Raw genomic sequence first — 15359 nt, forward strand, 5'->3', positions numbered from 1 at the left:
ATCCGACCCCCGATCATTCGGAGAGATTTGCGGATGATTTCGGCCGTTGATTTGCAAACGAAGCCCGATTGCCACGAAACCGGTGCCATTGCGAAGCTTGAGCTGAGGAGAGTCGGGATACGCCCTCCGATTATCCAAAACTCGTCGGAGCTCACGGGAAAAACCCGAAAACGCCGCTAGCCAACATCTCGTCGGAACTCCCTCCTCCGGCCACCAAAATCGACGCCGCCACCGCCAAAAGAAAGCTCTCTCTAAGGGGAGCCGATCGCCATCGAGATCAGCCGACAAGGACGCCGAAAATGGTTGGAATGGCGTCCGAAAGCTGCTACTTCTTCCCGCTCTTCCGCCGCTCTTTGCCGCCGCTGCGCTCCTTTAGTTGTCTAACATTAAAATTTCCATTAAATCATTTTAAGTCAAACTAAATAATAGTAAACTTAAATTAATTTAAATAAAAACTCATTTATTAATTATTATTAATATAATTATTATTAAAATAAAAAAAATTTCGGATATTACATTTTTTATGAATTTTGATATATTCTTAAAAAACTTTTATCACATATTTTAATTATAATTTTTTTTAGCACATAACACTTTTTATATTCCTTGAAAACATTTGTGTGTGTTTTTAATAAATTATTTTTTGTCTCTCAATGATTTAATTAAAACCTTTATCGATTTATCAATATTATTATTTTGTTCACTTTTAACGATTACAAATTTAATTTTTAAATTTTTCTTTAATTTCTTTCGGATATTTTATTTACAGAAAAATAATATTGAAGCATTGATTATCAAACACTGAAATTTTCAATAATTCATAGAAGACTAATTGTAATAAAACTTAATAATTGATAATTTACGATATATAATTATTTAATATTTTATTATTATTTCATTAATATCTATATAAATAAATTATTAAATTATTTAATATTATTTTAATAATATTTTACAAGTATTATTGAATTATATTTATATTATTTATTATAGTTATATTAGCTATAAAATATATACGTATTATTTATAGAAGAAAAAAAGTAGATGTAATAGAAAAAATGTGTCTGCTACTCATTTTCCTATAAGACATGGGTGAGATATTTGACACTTCAACCATTTATATTTTAACTCTAATTCTTTTAAAATGCAAATAAGGCCTATAAATAATATAACCATCATTCGTTTAAAATATTTATAAATTTATTTTGAGTGAAAAGTTCCTTTAAATTTTTATCACTTTAATACTTAATTATCTTTATTTAAATGATTAATTATTTAAATATTTGATTAAAAAGAAATTTTATCACAGTAAAATATGCGATTGAAATCAAATTATATTTAAAATATGATTAAATAATACATAATTATTTGAGATAATTAGAAAAAGTTTAGAGTTTAACTTGATATATATCAATATCTATAATAATTATGTTCTAAACTTTTTCTGAAGCTTTAATTTACCTAGTAGCTTTTTATTGTATGCATTTGTAAGACTTATTTATATGAACAAGCTAAAAAGTAAAATAAAAATTATTAATAAAATATAATAGTTATTATTCAAAACTACAAATGATTTATATAGAAAATATATAAAATTTTACCATTAAAAGTAATCATATACAATATTTTTCAGTTAAATTGTATGAGAAATGAAAACAAAACGATACCATATGAAAAGAAATATTATAATAAAAATATATATTTTTTAATTTGAAATAAAATAAAATATTAATTATTTTAAATATTTTTTATTAATAATATGACATAATAGATAAATTAATATGTAATAAGTTAATTACTATATGTTTTGATAAAATAAATGTAAAAGTTAAAAAGCATCTGTACATTTTCTTAATTCTTAAATATATAACTTTCTTAATAGTATTAGCTAACTATTTTATCCTTGGAAGTTTTTCAAAAATTTCTTAAAGACTTTTAAAGAGTTAAAAAAATTAACAAAGAGAAATAAAAGGAAAAGAAATTGAAAACTTCTTTTTAATAAGGATAAATATAGTATGCTAGTATAATAGCAGTTTCCAAAAGAACATCTTCAAATGACGATCCACAGAGCCTTATCCAATGACACTCGCTCTCGCTCATCCTCTCCCCTTCTCTGCCTGTTGCTCCCATGTGTCTCTCTCATCCCCAAAGAATTTCTCAATCAAATTCAAACTTAGAGCATCATCGACGCAACAACTTTCTTCCAATCCAACGTCTTCAACTCCCAAACAAAAAACTGGAGTCATTGTAATTGGAGCCGGCCTTGCTGGTTTAGCAGCTGCAACCCGACTCAACTCCGAAAACGTTCCCTTCATCCTCCTGGAAGCTTCTGACGGAGTCGGTGGTCGTGTTCGAACTGACATCGTAGACGGCTTTATCCTTGATAGAGGCTTCCAGATCTTCATAACGGCATATCCTGAGGCTCAGAAACTCCTTGATTATCAAGCACTAGATTTGCAGAGATTTTACTCAGGTGCAAAGATTTACTTCGATGGTCAATTCTACACAGTGGCTGATCCTTTGCGTCATTTTTGGGACGCTGTAGAGTCATTAACGAATCCAATTGGTTCCATTCTCGATAAATTACTTATAGGATCAACTAGACTTCAGGCATTGGCGAAATCAGACAATGAAATATTTTCTGCCAGCGAGGTTACCACAATTGATTTATTGAAAAACATCGGGTTTTCGGATTCCATTGTTAGCCGGTTTTTTAGGCCATTCTTTGGCGGGATATTCTTCGATAGCGAGCTTCAAACAACGTCTAGATTGTTCAACTTTATTTTTAAGTGTCTTGCTCTCGGTGATAATACGCTTCCAGCTAAAGGAATTGGAGCCATTCCTAATCAGCTAGCAGCTAAATTGCCTCCTAATTCTGTTTTCTTGGATACAAGAGTTGCTTCTATTGATATTGAAAGAGCAAATCCTAGCGTCACATTGCAAAGTGGTGAAATTGTACAAAGTGAGATGGGTGTAATTCTTGCCGTTGAAGAACCTGAAGTGGACAAGCTTTTTGCGGGCAGGAATGATATTAAACCGGTTCAGAAAAAGCCGTATCGGAGTACAGTTTGTGTATATTTTTCGGCAGATCGAGATAAGGTTCCTGTTCAAGATCCGGCGCTGTTTTTGAATGGGTCGGGTAAGGGGATTATAAACAACATGTTCTTTGCAACCAATGTAGCTCCATCATATGGGCCGCCTGATAAGGCATTAGTATCAGTGTCGTTGATTGGACTGTTTGAGGATGTTTCTGATGATGATCTGACGGTTGAGATCGTTGGAGAGTTATCGGGTTGGTTTGGCAGCTCAATTGTGAAGTCATGGAAATATTTGAGAACATACAGGATCGGATTTGCGCAACCGAACCAATGCCCTCCGACTGATTTGATGAAGACATCTCGGGTTGGATCGGGTTTATATTTGTGCGGTGATTATATGACTTCTGCTACTTTTGATGGTGCTTTGGTTTCCGGAAGAAAAGCAGTTGAAGCTTTATTGGGAGATAGAGCATCAACTCGAGTTTAATCATCTTATCTAATTGTACTTATAAACCTTTTAAACCTTTTACCGCTTGTGTTTCTGAAATTGTTTTTTTTGTTATAAATTTTTTTAAAATTTTTTATTGAAATATGTACATTATCATTTATAAATTGCACGTGACTAGTTATTTGTCCGTACATTTCACCACTGTTATTATTATTTTAATTATAAAATCAAGTTAATAGATACAATTTAATAAAAAGTTTATATTTAATATTAATTAATAATATTTTAAAAATAATAACAACCTAACTATTTTTAAAAATATTCTTTTAATTTTTTAAAATTTTATTAATACAATAATATAAAATATTTTAAAATATATTTATTAATTAATTATAGTATTATGTGAATTGATACTCTCAATATAACTAATATTATTATATTATATTTTAAGATTAAAAATCTATTATATAATAAAAAATTAATTTATTATTGAATATAATATTAAAAATATAATTTTATATGTTATTTTTTAGAATTAAAATTATTATCTAATTATAAAATTATTTTATTAATTAATATAATATTAAAATATAAAGTATAATTAATATGCTATTTTTTATAATAAAATTAGTACTGATTAAAAGATTATTTATTAGTTAATATAATATCAAATATAATAATATTCTATTTTTTAGGATTAGAATTAGTATTTCATTATGAATATAACTTATTAAAATAGAAAAAATTATAAAATTACATATTAGTTTGAATTTTATGTGTCAAAAAATAAATACATATTATCAAAATTTTAAAAATTTTATATATAAAAAATTAAGCACACATGTGAAAAAAATTTAAATCTTAAAAATTAATATTATATATATATATATATATATATATAGATTTTTCTTTAAGGAGTATAATATAAAACCACAACCATAATTCTTTAATAATATTAAACTTTATTTATTATATCTAAAATAACCACGATAGATTATTTTTGGATGCTATATAGACTTAATTTTCACTATGTTATCCAAAATTTAATTTAAGTGATTAACATTTTAAAATAAATAATTAATATGATTAATATTTGTAATCTAATTTCTGAATGCATTAATCTTATTAAAAAATGTTTTTAGCTTTCCCTATTTCCTTTGATAAACGTTTCTAATATAGAAAGCACAAAAAAAGAATCGATAGCATAAGTTCAAAATTTCAAGACATGAGTTATTTATATTAATTTTTTTTATTTAAAATGATGCACTTCTTACAATTTGATAAAATTAATTTTTTTTATTTAAATTATATATCTCTTTATTTAAAAATTATATATTTTAAATAATTCAATAAGATTGTAATTTTAAAAGAACAAACTTTCATGAAATATGTGATTTATATAAAGATTTACAGTATCAATTCCCACATCGGTGGCTATTTCTTTTATCATGAAATATTCAATTGATTAATAAAATGTCACATCCACTATGCTATGCTATTACATGCAAATGCAAAAGAATAAATAAATTATTTGATTTTTAGCTAAAAGTATATTAATTAAAACTTAAAATTGGACAATTTTCCCAAAAGAGAAAACATCTCTAAAATCGGATAGACATCTTAAGCTCCAATCTATCTACTTGGAAGGCCCAGAAGGCCTAATACATGTCGGGGAGTCCAAGACAGTAACAGGCCATAATGTGCACCTCTTGTATACCCGCCAATGATCACCCTCGATACTCGCACTTTTTATCACTTGCCTTACTCTTCCAGTTTTCTCTCAACATTATCCTTTCATTCTCTTCATCGTATCAGTTTGCATGGCTGATGGATAGCTCTTCCATCGCCACCCACCACCACCACCAATGCATCATCAAATTCAAGTCTTCTCGCCTTTGGCTTCAAAACCTTTACCTTCTCTCAACATCATCTTCTTATCTTCCACTCCTACACGCCGTCGTTTACTCAAGATTCATCCTCGCAGCAGAAACTCCAATCTCAAACAGCTTACCTCTCGCGTCGTTCAACTCACTCGTCGAAGACAACTCCAGCAGATTTTTGAGGAAATTGAGGTTGCCAAAACACGCTTTGGGAAGTTAAACAAGATTGTTATGAATGCGGTGATGGAAGCCTGTGTGCACTGCGGCAATATTGATTCTGCACTTCGATTGTTTGAAGAGATGTCTAAGCCAGGAAGTTCTGGAGTGGATGGTGTCACATACGGTACACTGTTAAAGGTACTACTTCGTTATACTATTCTTATTCATCAAAGTCTTAGCAACTTATATTATTTTCTTCCCAATTATCACTTTAATTACTTATTACTCTCTCTAAGGGATTGGGAGAGGCGCGACGAATTGATGAAGCATTTCAGATACTTGAATCCCTAGAACAAGGTTCTGCTAAGGGAAATGTAAAATTGTCGGCGCCGATCGTTGTTGGTCTCTTAAATGCTATTATTGAGGCAGGTTAGCAATTTAAAGAAACAATTTAGCTAAAAAACGTAGATATTGTATTTTTTTTTAGTATAAAGAAGGAACCTAGAAATGTATTTGTGATGGAAAATTCGAATCAGTGTTTGGAAAGTCTTAAATTCAAGAATTCTATTGAAAAAAAAAAAAAGAATCTATTTAGTCAATTCACATGCCTGAAATGATAGAATTCAGTTCTTTGAACTTAACAAGAAAGGAATATTGACAGGAACAAAATCGTGATTTACTCCTAACAAAGCTAATATTTTTGTTGTATTACCAGTGTGATTGTGGTGCTTACTTCCATTGCTATGCTTGCTTTGTTGTAGTGCAGGAGATCTACGCCGTGCTAATGGTTTTCTTGCACGTTATGGCTTTTTGCTTCGGGAAGGCGGCAGTGCTCCTGTCTTGATATACAACTTACTAATGAAGGTTTTGTATTTTATTGATGCATACTTGTCTAAAAGAACTGTGAATTAAACTGCATGTTTCTGCTTTTGTTGTTTGAGCTTTAGAAGTTAAATTTACATGTAACATTGTTACTTGAATTTTCAGGGATATATAAATGCTGGATGTCCTCAAGCTGCTGTGGCTATGCGGAATGAGATATTACAATTAGGGTTAACCCCTGATAGGCTCACCTATAATACTCTAATTCTTGCATGTGTGAAGTCTAAAAGTTTGGATGCTGCTATGAGTTTTTTTGAGGAAATGAAGGTCACAAGCATGCATTTTGGAAGGCCAGTTTAGAGCCTCTGTATATAAGGAAATAGAATGTTATTTATGAACTTAGGATGGTTATAATAAACTATGAAACCTGTGATCTTTGGCAGGATGAGGCACGACAATCAAACAATGTTAATCTTTATCCAGATGTTGTCACCTACACTACTTTACTTAAGGTCAGTAAATTTTATATATGTTTGTTTGTTCAGTTCTGTAATGGGAAACTTGTGGGAGTTTAACGTGGAGAACTAGAGTGGTTTTCCAAGACATTGAATTACTTTTAAATCTTATAGAAATTGATTATTGGCTTTCTTAGCTTTCTCTAGGGGAAAAATCATCATGTCTCTGTGTTTGTTAGAAGCAAATGCTGAGTAAGATCTCTGCTTTTCTGTTATTTTTACTCGTTTTTCTTTTCTATAGGGTTTTGGAAATGCGAAGGATCTGGGCTCGGTGAAGATGATTGTGTTGGAAATGAAATTGCATCACACTTTATTTATTGATCGCACTGGATTTACTGCTATGGTTGATGCACTACTAAATTCTGGTTCAATTAAAGGTATGCTGCATTACAAATTTTGTTTTAGGATTCTAAAATCTTGAACATGTAAGGTCATGGGCTGCATTTAATGCAGAATTTGAAACATCATGAAGAATTTTATTTCAACCATAGTTATAAGAATGATGCATTGCTAAGTTGTTGATTATTGATCTTATACTCACATAGTTGAATATTGATAAAAATATCATGAATCAATAAGGAGACGTGCTAATCCTAAGTCGCTTGACTGAAGTGTCCATCTATCTGTTGCCTGCTAGTTTTGCAGATGCATCCTACTGCTTTTTGCTTGTCATTGTGAGCTGTTTGATCCAACTCAATATAACGGATGCTGGTTTCACATTTATTCTTCCGCTCTCTCTGTTCTTTTTGCTTTTGAGCATTAAGGGACAAAAAATTACTCTATTCTTTTCTAAGGAACTGATAATTATTTTTAAGCTGCTCATTAGATGTTTGTTTATCATATTCATATGTTAGGTGCTCTTTGTATATTTGGAGAAATTATAAAGCGTGCTGGGGTTAATCCAGATCTCAGACCAAAGCCTCATCTTTATCTATCCATGATGCGTGCTTTTGCTGTTCAAGGAGATTACAGTATGGTAAAAAATCTGCACAAACGCCTGTGGCCAGATTCAACGGGTACTATTTCTCCAGCAATTCAACAGGAAGCTGATCATCTTCTCATGGAGGCTGCTTTGAATGGTGGTCAGGTACTAAATTTGGTTAATTGATGTAAAATAACTTATCTTGGATTGTAACTGCAAAGTAGCAAATAAGTTATGCTTTTATACTTGTGGCCTTGTTATTCTCTAGATGGGAAACCACTTATTCTATTTCTCCAGATATTATTTTTTTAAAAAATTTCTTCAGCTCTTTGAGCGAATGATGTAAACGGGCAACCACTAAACCATGCATGTTTGCTTCTTTTTATCCTGTTTGGTCAGGTGGATGCAGCTTTAGAAAATCTCAGAAAGATTATACCAAGATGGAACGGCATATCTTGGACAAGTCGAGGAGGCATGGTATATATGTGCATTTGATTTTCCTTACTGGAAATGAAAGAGAAATTAGCTAATGAAATACATAATCACGTGTCATATTTAAGATCCATATAAAGATATGAAGCATGTTATCCAAAATTTTGCTGATTGTTCTTTGCAACGGCTCAGTGTTTGGCTTTCTTGCCAATTAAGCTCTTAAGTAGTATCAGTTACTATGAGGATGGTTATATTTTTGGTTAAATGTCAGTTCTCTGAATTTCGTTTTTATTGGTTTATTGATTTACACCCTTACTTTGATTGCTAGAGTTAACTAATATCAGTCTCAGTTAATAATATAGTTCCCGTTACCTACCCTTAGTTGACATTTCTAATGCAGGTTGCTGTGCGGATAGAGGCCTTATTGGGATTCAGAAAGTCAATTTTCAGTCCTTACCTCCTTCCTCAGGTACCCAATTATGCTTTTTTGTGCCCTTGCTGTTGTTTCAGCAATATTACTTGGATGACTGGTAAAAAAATGACATATGTATTCTCATTCTCATTTAAAAACATCAATTTGTGCAAGAGTGTTGTGATCAGTGATGGTTTTTGGTTTTGGAATTTTGAGATTGATGCTCATATTGTGCTGATTTAATATACTCTTTGCTCACTGAATCTTATTAGTGGAGCAAAATGAATGATGGAAGCTATCAAGAGTTTTCAAATTACATTACTTTTAACCCTTATTTTACTACCCGCATGACACATCATATTGACTTGTTTGGACACTGAAGATTCTTTTAATTGCCTGATTACATCTCCCTGATTCAGATTTCGTCAAGTGAACCAATTGAAACCATCATGACACCATTAGAAGAAGCTCAGCCACTACTTGGCACCCTGGAATTAAAGAAAGTGGTTATGCGCTTCTTTAGGGATGAAGTTGTGCCTATTATGGATGACTGGGGCAACTGCATTGGCCTATTGCATCGGGAAGACTGCACTGAGGTGATTGAGCATTGGTGTTTCTAAATTTTTTTTCTTGATTTTCCCTTGGTTTCATAAGCCTAGATGTCAATTTTGTTTAACCAGTTTGTTAGATTTTATCATCTCATTTAATGCATAGGAGACATGATTGGATACTGATTTGTGTTAACTGATTATTACTGAGCTAACACAAGGAACAAAATCTTCTGCAGTTGAATGCCACACTTGCAACAATGATGAGAAGCCCGCCTCCTTGCGTGACAACCATGACATCTATTGGCCATGTGGTTGATCTAATTTTGGATAAGAAGTATAGAATGGTTGTAGTTATAAAATATAGCAATTTAGATAGTATTACATACTCAAGTTCTAGAGCCGTTGGAGTTTTTACAGCTGAAAAATTGTATAAACTGGCTAAACCTGTATCAGAGCTGTTCGTCAGAGAACAAGGCTTTTGCAGAAGACAGTGTAAAAACCTTATTATGTAATCATATTTTATGATTCAGATTAAAATGAAATCAATGTGATGCGTGTTTATGCACACTTGGCATGGGTTTGCTGTCAGCTGTGCGGCTTAGGATGCAAGGTTGCCTGCCCCACTGCCTACTCATAAACTTTTGCTTCTTTGAAATTTTGCATCAGGTAGACGTAACATTAGCGGTTGCTTAAATGCAGGCTAGGAAGGCTTTTACTGTTAGTAAAGGTTTATTCTAAGCATTGGTTATGACATTTTCTATCTTTCACTCTGCAACTTTTATTCAATTTGACAAAGAATTGCATTCGGCCTACAGTTGCAATGAATCCTGAAATTCCAAACAACATATGCCGGTGCCAATGTTGTGAAGTAACCTAACAAATACTCTTTTGTGAGCGATTTACTTGGGTTCAATAGAGTCTCAATTCCAGTTAAAAGGAGTCAGGGTAAAGCCCAACAACGGAGAATGGACCCACAAAAGTCGAACCATATTGCTCTCTTTTTTTTCTTTTTTTTTTTTATATTTCTTAATTGCTTGAAAATAAATGTGTTCTTCTGATCATTGCTATACTGTCGAGTCAAGACTTAGTCACCAAGAATTGAGTTGCTGACAAACTTCCTGTAAGCTGTGCCAAAAATGACAGCCCAATCGCTATAATAATGTGCTGAAGCATAAAAAACCTGATGCTAACAGCTAATCAGTCATACACTAACATGTGACCGTGCTGTAATCCTAGCAATTGTCACGAAACAGCGACCGTTATTGTTAAGATGTAGAGACAGAAAATGCATTGCTGACACGCTTCCTTACATAAAACCGAGTGACTTGTCTGAGAATTCTCTATTAAACTACCCATATAAATATCCGTTTGCTTGTATCCACTTTCAGCAAATTAAAAAGATCAATTAGTTACCTAGCTGAGCATCAAAAATGGGTAGACAAAGACAACAGAACTGGACGGTGCTAGGCCACCTAAAGAAGGCCGTCAAGAAGTTGAACTTTCTACTAAGGTTTAACCTGAGGGGATGGCGCATAGCTTCTATTGTCCGCAATGTCTCTAAGCGGCCGCAACTTCGATTGAAGAGCTTTAATGATAGGTTAGGTTTGCATGGTTGCATCGAAGATTTAGAATCTGATCGAAGCGAGATGGTTAAAACCCTTCAAAGGACGAGAAGTTATGCTTCTGATGAAGATATTGACCAAAGGGCGGAGATTTTTATTGCTAACTTCCGCCGCCAACTTCTGCTAGAAAGGCAGGTTTCTTTGCAGGTTCGATATTACAGAGGGAATAGTTTCACCAGGGATTACTGAGATTTTTTGTGTGGGTATGAATTGTAGCCTTGACGTATCCTGGTAATAAGGGCGGGTTTTATAGATTTATACGCTTTTCTCGTCTTTTTTTTTTTTTCTTGTGACAGTTGATGCATTCATTTGTTTGATGGAGGTTTGTATAAGGAATATTTATCACATCGCATAATGTTATGACTAGTTGATTATATAGATATATACACATGTTGTGGTTACAATGTATCCATCCTTCATTATATCTTGAGATTTTTGAGTTGTAGTTTGTATTATTGAGATTTGTTCGTGCAACTGGACAATTATTAATCTAGAAATGAATTTGCAGGCCAAAGGCGTCATTGGCAATATTTAATGAATATTAAGTAGGGACTCGGAAGTTTGTAATAGAGAGAAACCATAAAGGATGGCTTTATCAATCGTCTTCAATACAAGACGCAAGAACCCAAAATAAATTAAATAGAAACAAAGTGTATATATAATGTATATAAAAGTCCAGCACAAAGTCATGCTTTGCTAAAACAGTTAAAACAAACGGTACCCACAAACTGCAAGGAAACATTAGCAACATATTGACAATCTCCTTTTGAATTTGTCAGTACTCCAAGGCTTCAGTTTGGCCAATCTGATACAAACATGTCTTGATCAGTCTAGATTCTTGATCATTTATTAGAACCTGCAGCAGTTTCATAGTCTATGACTGTCTCAAATGCACCAACCAATGCTTTCACCTTGTTTTTCCTCTTCTCAAGTAGCTTATTCTTTGTCTCCTCTATCACATCATTGTATGCTGCTGGTGATTCCTTCTTCCCTTGTCCTCCTTGCTTCTTTTGCATTGCATTACCGACATCAGGATTTCCTTCTTCAACACCTTCCGCTACATCTTCTGATCCTTCCTTCAACTTAAGCTCTTCGCTTCCTTCATTCTTCGTTTCTTCTACAGCTTCTTCAGAAGAACTAACAGCATTCTCTTCTTCTTTGTCTTCATCGTTCTCAACCTTAGTGTCATCTACAATCACCTCTTTAGGTAATTGATTATCGTTGCTTTCTTCTTTCTCCTGATGATCTCCTTCATGTCTATTGTCATCTTCAACTGCACGCAATTCATTTTCAGTTTCCTGAACCTGAACTTCCTGGTGGGGCGTACTTGGTACTTCAGAAACTTTGGAGATTTCAGAAGACTTAATAACCTTCTCATCTTCTTCACCATCTTTGGCTTGAGAATCTTCTACATCGTTCACATCTTCATCCTCGCTTTCAGCTTGTACCTCATTCCTCTCAACATTAAGTGTCTCTTCAGCCTCTTGAACCAAAAGTTCTTCATTCGTGTCTTGCTTGGTTTCAGCATCCAAATCTCGAGCTGTATCCTGATGAGGAGTACTACTGCCACTTGGAGGTTTCAATGAATGGGAATTCCTCGATAGACTTTTGCTCCTTTTTATTGTTCCTGAAGCAACAGGTGGCTGTTGCTGAGATCTTACAGGCTTAAGAGACTTGGAATTCCTTTCAAATACAGGTTTATAATGGATTCTTGATGCTGACACAGGCGATGGATTAGATCGGTTTGGAACCAGTCTGTCCCGAGAAGCGACTCTTTCTTTAGGGTCAGGAGAGATGAGTGATTTTTGTGCACGAAGAGCTGATGGAGGCCTGTCAAAAGATCTTCTTCTAAGAAGCTTTTGAGTGGAATCTTCATTGATAGTTTTCTTGCCAAGCTTTAAGGATTCAGATCTTGAGCTAAATGTAGGCCTGAGATAGTTTGGGACTGATTTGCCTGACGAGGATGGCGTTATTGATTTGTCTTTATCAATGGAGCTTGTGGTGGCTGCAGGTTTTCGATTAGCTGGCTTGTGGGTAGTTGTTGAAGAGGGTGTGGCCTTCTTCTCCTTCCACAAAGTACTGCTGCTATCCTTAGCTTTTGTTGCCATATATATGGCTGTATGTTAGACAACAAGTTTCTAATAAACCCTGCATTATCAAAACAACGATTAATAAACTAATACAACTCAAGAGGAAGTAATTATATGTAGGCTTGGATTGTGTATTCATTTTTAACTTAAAACCAGACAATACGAGCACAAGTTAATGAGCTTTAATGTACAAATACTGGTAGTGTTATATAAATATTTGATTTTTTTTGTAGTATTGTCGAGATATTTCATAGAAAAAGAACAAAATAAAATTCAAAAATGTTATATAAATATTTGAATTCTCTTGCAATTTTAAATTTAAACTTTATACGCAATATTTACCTTAATCTCTTTTGAGTTAACAACTCATAGTTTTTCAGTTATAAAATCAAAGCATTGGCACAATTTCTATAATAATGAACGATTGTTAAAAACCACAATAAAGAAAAAAAAGGCATAGCGAAGGAAGTTGCAATATGAAAGATGTTAGGTTTTTGACCCAGAAACAAGTATCATTTTACATAGAGAGTAAAGTGCAGCATTAGCTCATTTATAAATTTCCATATCAAAGTTTAGAGAACAAACAAGGAAAAGAATGGTTTACTTATGCATTTGAAAAGGTGCATGGGCCATCAATGTGTCACCCTTCTGGCATCATTGACTAAGGATTCCTGACAGATTATAAAAGTATTTCTCTACGCCAATTAACCAGATTTAAATCAGGCATAAACACAGGCTTCAACATTTCATCATATCATATCCCAGATGTAGTTTGCAACGCATAAAACGAATTATTAAGACGAAATACACTAGGGCATCGCGCATGAATTCTGCTAGAAAAATTATGTAATATTCTTGGGGGTTGGTTGCTTATATAACAAAAGGATCTATCACCATCTTAACTAACAGAAGCAAAGAGAAGGGTTTCTTGAAACGTATGTAACGTACCTTGATGAACGCAGAATCTTAGGGAAAGTAAAATGGCAGGAAGAAGGAAAAGAAATGAGTATAAGAAGGAAGAATGAAGAGGGAATCTTGGGTTTTGGGATTGATAAAAGGAGAGGAATTTGCGGAAAACAAGAAATTAAAGAGTTGGAAATGGGTGTGGCACCTAAGAATTTCTCCATGAATGAAATAATAATGATCGATCATCAAGCAACCGAGGAATGTGGAGGAATGTTGACCCTTTCAATTCACAACCATTTTCTGTTCTTTGCTACTAAAGATAACAACCTATTATTAAATACCAAAATCATTCAATGACACTTATCTTACTATTTATATATAAAGAATTTCTTAACTAGTCCCGGTATTATATATCGCATAAAATATAAATGGTAGTATATATTCAACAATATCGTATAATAAGCCAAAAATAGCCAATATTAATCGAATTGATGAAACTATAAGAGCTAAAAGTAACAATTCTTCTTCAAAAAGAATTTCTTAGTGAATTTACTTATGCTATATGTCACTACCAGTATCAACCAAGATTTCACCCACACTCAACTTAAACGTACGTCATCGATCTTATAGCTAGAAACGAAAATTGCATAAATTGTATTCTTTATCAAAATATGAAGAGGGTAATCATAACATGAAGAATAAATGATATTTCTGCCAAATGTCAAGATGTGATCCCAATGTGTATGTGATGATGATACAATGCAATCGAGCAAACCAAATTCCATCAACCATCATTTCCCTTTTTTAACCCATAATTCACGTCTAATCAATTTCATACTAGAAATTAAATTGAAATTCCAGGGGTAGAAGGATATGCATTCCAATTAAAGTCTAAACTATTTCATTTTTATTTTTCTTAAAATGTATATAGTTTACAGCCAATTAAGCTTTCCATATAGATGGAAAGAAAAACTAAATAAAGCATATTCTCTGGAAAAAGAAGCCAAAATCCAGCTTTCTTGTTTGTAATTATTGTCGTCTGTTTGCCTCTTGAAATGCTCAAAGATTTTCAACTTTTCTAATTTCTTGAGCTGGTCATTTCCGAGTATCGTATATATGATTCTATTATTGAATTTGGTATGATAATTAATGGGAAAATGTTGGTAAATTAATGGTTGACGTGATGGCCACTTAGTTGATGGATTGGTGTTGAGGAGATATTAATTAACATGTTTACTTATTGGTGGAAGGGATGATCATGTTTATATTAGAACCTGTCCACAAAATATGGTAATGGAAGCTACTCCTTTTGTTCCTTGATGGGGAAATTTACCTACAAATGATTTTTGGCTCTTCCAATAATATTACCAAAAAATTCAGACAGACACAAACAGGTAAAGAAAAAATCGTCTGATTACTCTGGATTCAATAAATATATTTGATGAGTTTTTCCTTAATTAGTGTTAGGAATAAATAAACTATAGTTGTTAATATAGTTAGATATGTTTATTATTTATATTAATTGATTACTATTTAATTTGACTTACAATTACAGTTATATA

General features: G+C 32.8%; 4 protein-coding genes across 6 annotated transcripts; 3 read left to right on the top strand and 1 right to left on the bottom strand.

The window, feature by feature from the left end:
- Positions 1-2034: 2034 nt before the first annotated feature.
- LOC8265182 (15-cis-phytoene desaturase, chloroplastic/chromoplastic) lies at positions 2035-3685 on the top strand. The gene has a single exon (XM_002515296.4). It carries the CDS (start codon positions 2080-2082, stop codon positions 3523-3525), a length of 1446 nt encoding a protein of 481 aa, XP_002515342.1. The 5' UTR covers positions 2035-2079; the 3' UTR covers positions 3526-3685.
- Positions 3686-5216: 1531 nt separating this feature from the next.
- Positions 5217-9753, top strand: LOC8265181 (pentatricopeptide repeat-containing protein At5g10690). Of its 2 annotated transcripts, none has more exons than XM_002515295.4 (11): positions 5217-5723; positions 5822-5954; positions 6292-6389; positions 6513-6674; positions 6791-6859; positions 7104-7239; positions 7717-7949; positions 8184-8261; positions 8617-8685; positions 9048-9224; positions 9416-9753. In XM_002515295.4, exons 1-11 carry the CDS (start codon positions 5352-5354, stop codon positions 9689-9691), a joined length of 1803 nt encoding a protein of 600 aa, XP_002515341.2. In that variant the 5' UTR covers positions 5217-5351; the 3' UTR covers positions 9692-9753. The 2 variants fall into 2 exon arrangements, with proteins under 2 accessions (XP_002515341.2, XP_048228064.1); XM_048372107.1 differs by having other exon boundaries at positions 5582-5723; positions 5822-5950; positions 6287-6389.
- Positions 9754-10502: 749 nt separating this feature from the next.
- LOC8265180 lies at positions 10503-11246 on the top strand. Its single transcript, XM_002515294.4, has one exon. The coding sequence runs from the start codon at positions 10610-10612 to the stop codon at positions 10988-10990; it is 381 nt and encodes a 126-aa protein (XP_002515340.1). The 5' UTR covers positions 10503-10609; the 3' UTR covers positions 10991-11246.
- A 190-nt stretch (positions 11247-11436) lies between these two features.
- LOC8265179 (uncharacterized protein ZK546.14) lies at positions 11437-14059 on the bottom strand. Of its 2 annotated transcripts, none has more exons than XM_002515293.3 (2): positions 13840-14059; positions 11437-12949 (listed from the first exon to the last, which is right to left on the bottom strand). In XM_002515293.3, exon 2 carries the CDS (start codon positions 12907-12909, stop codon positions 11644-11646), a length of 1266 nt encoding a protein of 421 aa, XP_002515339.2. In that variant the 5' UTR covers positions 12910-12949; positions 13840-14059; the 3' UTR covers positions 11437-11643. The 2 variants fall into 2 exon arrangements, with proteins under 2 accessions (XP_002515339.2, XP_015572496.2); XM_015717010.3 differs by lacking the exon at positions 13840-14059 and adding an exon at positions 13496-13801.
- Between the last annotated feature and the right edge of the window lie 1300 nt (positions 14060-15359).

This window comes from Ricinus communis, chromosome 3 (assembly GCF_019578655.1).
Source record: "Ricinus communis isolate WT05 ecotype wild-type chromosome 3, ASM1957865v1, whole genome shotgun sequence".
Classification (NCBI taxonomy): Eukaryota; Viridiplantae; Streptophyta; class Magnoliopsida; order Malpighiales; family Euphorbiaceae; genus Ricinus; species Ricinus communis.

Bases quoted from the DNA above. Each gene is read 5' to 3' on its own strand.
- LOC8265179 (XM_002515293.3), bottom strand. From the start codon at position 12,909: ATGGCAACAAAAGCTAAGGATAGCAGCAGTACTTTGTGGAAGGAGAAG.
- LOC8265181 (XM_002515295.4), top strand. From the start codon at position 5,352: ATGCATCATCAAATTCAAGTCTTCTCGCCTTTGGCTTCAAAACCTTTA. The intron at 5,955-6,291 runs GTTAGCAATTTA...GTTGTAGTGCAG, and splicing joins AAATGCTATTATTGAGGCAG to GAGATCTACGCCGTGCTAAT. The intron at 6,390-6,512 runs GTTTTGTATTTT...TTGAATTTTCAG, and splicing joins TATACAACTTACTAATGAAG to GGATATATAAATGCTGGATG.
- LOC8265180 (XM_002515294.4), top strand. From the start codon at position 10,610: ATGGGTAGACAAAGACAACAGAACTGGACGGTGCTAGGCCACCTAAAG.
- LOC8265182 (XM_002515296.4), top strand. From the start codon at position 2,080: ATGACACTCGCTCTCGCTCATCCTCTCCCCTTCTCTGCCTGTTGCTCC.